The 3,810-nt window shown below is 34.4% G+C and overlaps 1 protein-coding gene across 2 annotated transcripts; it reads left to right on the top strand.

Annotated features, from left to right (window-relative positions):
* Nucleotides 1–493: 493 nt before the first annotated feature.
* LOC124427975 (opsin, blue-sensitive) lies at nucleotides 494–3,810 on the top strand. 2 transcript variants are annotated; one of them, XM_046971475.1, is made up of 8 exons: nucleotides 494–618; nucleotides 834–1,053; nucleotides 1,646–1,837; nucleotides 2,234–2,449; nucleotides 2,583–2,713; nucleotides 2,807–3,137; nucleotides 3,228–3,323; nucleotides 3,401–3,810. In XM_046971475.1, the coding sequence occupies exons 2-8, from the start codon at nucleotides 995–997 to the stop codon at nucleotides 3,510–3,512; spliced, it is 1,137 nt and encodes a 378-aa protein (XP_046827431.1). In that variant the 5' UTR covers nucleotides 494–618; nucleotides 834–994; the 3' UTR covers nucleotides 3,513–3,810. The 2 variants fall into 2 exon arrangements, with proteins under 2 accessions (XP_046827431.1, XP_046827432.1); XM_046971476.1 differs by having other exon boundaries at nucleotides 504–618; nucleotides 847–1,053.

Below are 3,810 nucleotides of genomic sequence, written 5' to 3' on the forward strand. Positions count from 1 at the left end.
TCATATCGAACTTGTTCAAAGATGATGCTGGATTATCCTAAGATCTCTACAGAATGATATGCTTTCAGAATCGATCATATTCTTACGATAAATAGAAACAATACGTATTCTTTTTTTTTTTTTTGTTCTTTCTTATTATCTTCGATAATACTTATCATTTGTCTTTCTCGATATATAAAATAAAATGAATCGTTTCGACCGAACAAATTCCGTCGTATTTTTTATTGAACGTACATACATACGTACGTACGTGTGAATTATAAAAATAAGAAGATTCGATTTCGATCACCTTGACAGAGGATTAAAAGAACATCACGAAAGGACGTATCTTCTCATAGGGGAACAAGGTGGGAGTACTAGAGTCAAGTTCGCGTGACTGCACGAACTCGAGGATGGAAAAAGGTTTCTTAGATTCGTAAATCGAATTAAGATATCAAACGGCACGACAGCTCATTGATCATCATTCGATCGGTTTGATATAAAAGAGCTCACTAACTTTGGTACGGGTCAAGTGAGTTGCGGAACGTGCTGTCAACTTATCGCACCGCGTCTCACTTCAATTCAGATTCAAACGGACGTAGAAATAAAGTAGAAGTTTATTTTACATCTTAACTTGACGTAAGCAAAACAAATACGACCCTACGAAATGTTCGGTTTTTTCTCCCTCTTGTTTTCTTTCTTTCTTTTTTTTTTTTTGTTGACCGTAGGAGAGGATACAAAAAAGGAGAAGAAAAGAAAAAAAAAAATCGAAATAGTAATTTTTTAACTTAAGTGGAAGAGAAAAAAATCGTTCGTTAAAATCTCACAGTTGGTTTCTTCATTCTCTAAGACAGATATCTATTCAAGGTCCTAAGGGTTGAAATCTTTTGGACGTGGATAGGACGAGTCAAGACGACCACTAAAACTCTTCTTCGTTCAGACATCTCGTTTATCTCGGAAGATCCATTTTAACGATTCGTCAGTCTACCAACCGACGACACAGCCTTGAAGAAGGATGCTGCTGCAAAACTATACCTTCGAGAACGGCCCTCAGCCTTTTGTAGGTGGAATGGGGTAGGTAAAACTTCTTCTTTTTTTCCTTTTTTATTTCTTTCTTTTTCCTTCATAATCATTCGACATTGTTCCAAAGATGAAAGGAGAGAAATAATCCGACGAAGTAGAGGGAGCTTTCGTGCGTACACGAATCTCTTTTTCCCTTTCTCTCTCTCTCTCTCTTTCTATTTATCTTTCTCTCTTTCTCTTGATTCACTATTGTAAGACTATGACACGAGGATAATGATCGCGTGGAAGTGAAAATAGATTAGAAATATCGAAAATAAATTAATACGACTAATAATAATAGATGAATAATCGACGAGGAAATTATTATAATAAGTTAATGATAGCAAATTTTTCGATAATATTAGTCTAATTCAAATACGTTACTTCGGTTCTTCTTCCTTTCATTAACAACCTTTTACGAAGGTAATAATAGTAGTCGATGAAAGAAGATCGATGAAAGCTCGGAGATGTCAAAAAGGAAAAGGAGTATAAAATTTGCGTCCACCTAACTTTAATAACGACCTGGTACTTATCGAACTTTCTTATCGCGATAAAGACGTTTTCCTTCCAATTTCGATGATTTAATATTTTCTTGTTAAATTAGAGAGGTTCAACAAATGCAAGAAAGGTTTTTGGGATGGAACGTACCACCGGAACACATGGGACTCGTACACGTTCATTGGAGGGGCTACCTCGCACCTGGAAAATACTGGCACATTGGTCTCTCGCTTATTTATTTTATGCTGTTTGTCATGTCCGTCGTTGGAAATGGATGCGTCGTATGGATATTTACCACGTATGTCGATCGTAAACTCTGAATTATTATTAACTATTACTCATATATATATATATATATATATATATATATATATATATATATGATCTTTTGTTTTTTTTTTATTTTTTGTTTTGTTTTTTTGGGTTTCTTCCTTTTTTTTTCTTTCTTTCTTTCTTTCTTTCTTTCGTCGAATGAATCCAATGCGATGTTCGACTTAACGCCATCTTTGCGACGCTTGCAGCAGCTCGTCCGTTCACAACGTTTGATTACCGAATCCATTGAAAAGTTTTGATGAAGTAACACGAGTATGGTTGAAATAAAAATATTAAAAAGAAAAAATATATATCGAAGATTCCATCCGATGGAATAAAAATCAAAGAAATAATAAAGAAATGTGATTGAAATTTGTTACAGATCAAAAGCTCTTAGGACACCCTCGAACATGTTTATCGTCAATTTGGCTATATTCGATCTAACGATGGCGTTAGAAATTCCACATTTCATAATAAATAGCTTTATACAACGCATTTGGGGTTGGGAGATTGGTTGTGCTATATTTGCATTTTTGGGCAGTATTTCTGGTATCGGGCAGGCAATCTCCAATGTTGCCATTGCCTACGATCGTTACAGGTATCTAATATTTTCTACCTAACCAACATTAGATACAATGTTATTTAGTCGGTGCATTTTGTATATAGTTATGCGAGACTTAAAAAAAATTGTCGGATAATAATTAAAAGAAATTTTTGTTATGTTCTGATAGAACGATATCGTGTCCGATCGATGGTAGACTAAACGGATCGCAAGCTGGATTGATCGTTGCATTTACTTGGTTCTGGGCTTTACCATTTTCAGTTTTACCTCTTATAGAGGTGTGGGGAAAATATGTACCAGGTAAAACGATAATTAGATACTCATTTAACGATTCTATCAATCATAGATATTATAATCCAAACTCGATAATATCATAATTCAATGATATTTCAGAGGGATACCTAACTACATGCAGTTTCGATTTTCTAACGGATAACTCGGACACGAGGGTTTTCGTAGCTTCGATCTTCCTTTGGTCTTATCTTTTACCATTGACCCTCATAGTTTATTTTTACTCGCAATTGATTAGATCGATTAGACAACACGAGAAGATGCTTCGCGATCAGGCAAAAAAAATGAACGTAAAATCTTTAGTTTCAAATCAGGATAAAGAACGTAGCGTCGAAGTTAGAATCGCTAAGGTAGCGTTCACTATTTTCTTCCTATTTCTCTGCGCGTGGACGCCTTATGCTGTTGTCGCTGTTGTCGGTGCTTTTGGTAATAGGTATGAAAATACATACGAATCTGTTAAACTTTATCGATGTTATATAAATTCGAAATATTACATTTTAATCATTAAAAATTATTATTCTAGCGACTTGTTGACACCTCACGTAGGTATGTTACCAGCAGTTTTCGCAAAATCGGTTTCGTGCATAGATCCATGGATTTATGCCATCAATCATCCAAGGTAATTTATCTATCATCATATTCAAAATCGTTAGATATCAATTATATGATTAAATATAATATTTTTCGATCGTAAAGGTATCGTCAGGAATTACAAAAGCGGTGCAAGTGGATGGGAATACGAGAACCCGAACCAGTTGCAGACAATGTTTCAGCGCAGACTGAAAAAATTAAGGCAGACGAAGCATAATTCTAAATGTTTTATGTACTTTATGGAAAATGAGAAAACGACGGCATGGATGATCGATCGTATCGAATCGTCAATCCACCACCGATCCGATATCGATCTTTCATCTCGTCTACGATTTCTTTTATTTGTCAATATATTATAAATAGAAACTATTACCAAAATATTCTGTATAAAAATTGTCGTTATTATTATTATTATTATTATTATTATTATTATCATTATACAGTAGAACGTGGCACATACACGCTAATCTGTGGTTTCTTATATAAATTTGAATAAAGCAAGCATCAAATGGAAA

This window comes from Vespa crabro, chromosome 11 (assembly GCF_910589235.1).
Source record: "Vespa crabro chromosome 11, iyVesCrab1.2, whole genome shotgun sequence".
Lineage (NCBI taxonomy): Eukaryota > Metazoa > Arthropoda > Insecta > Hymenoptera > Vespidae > Vespa > Vespa crabro.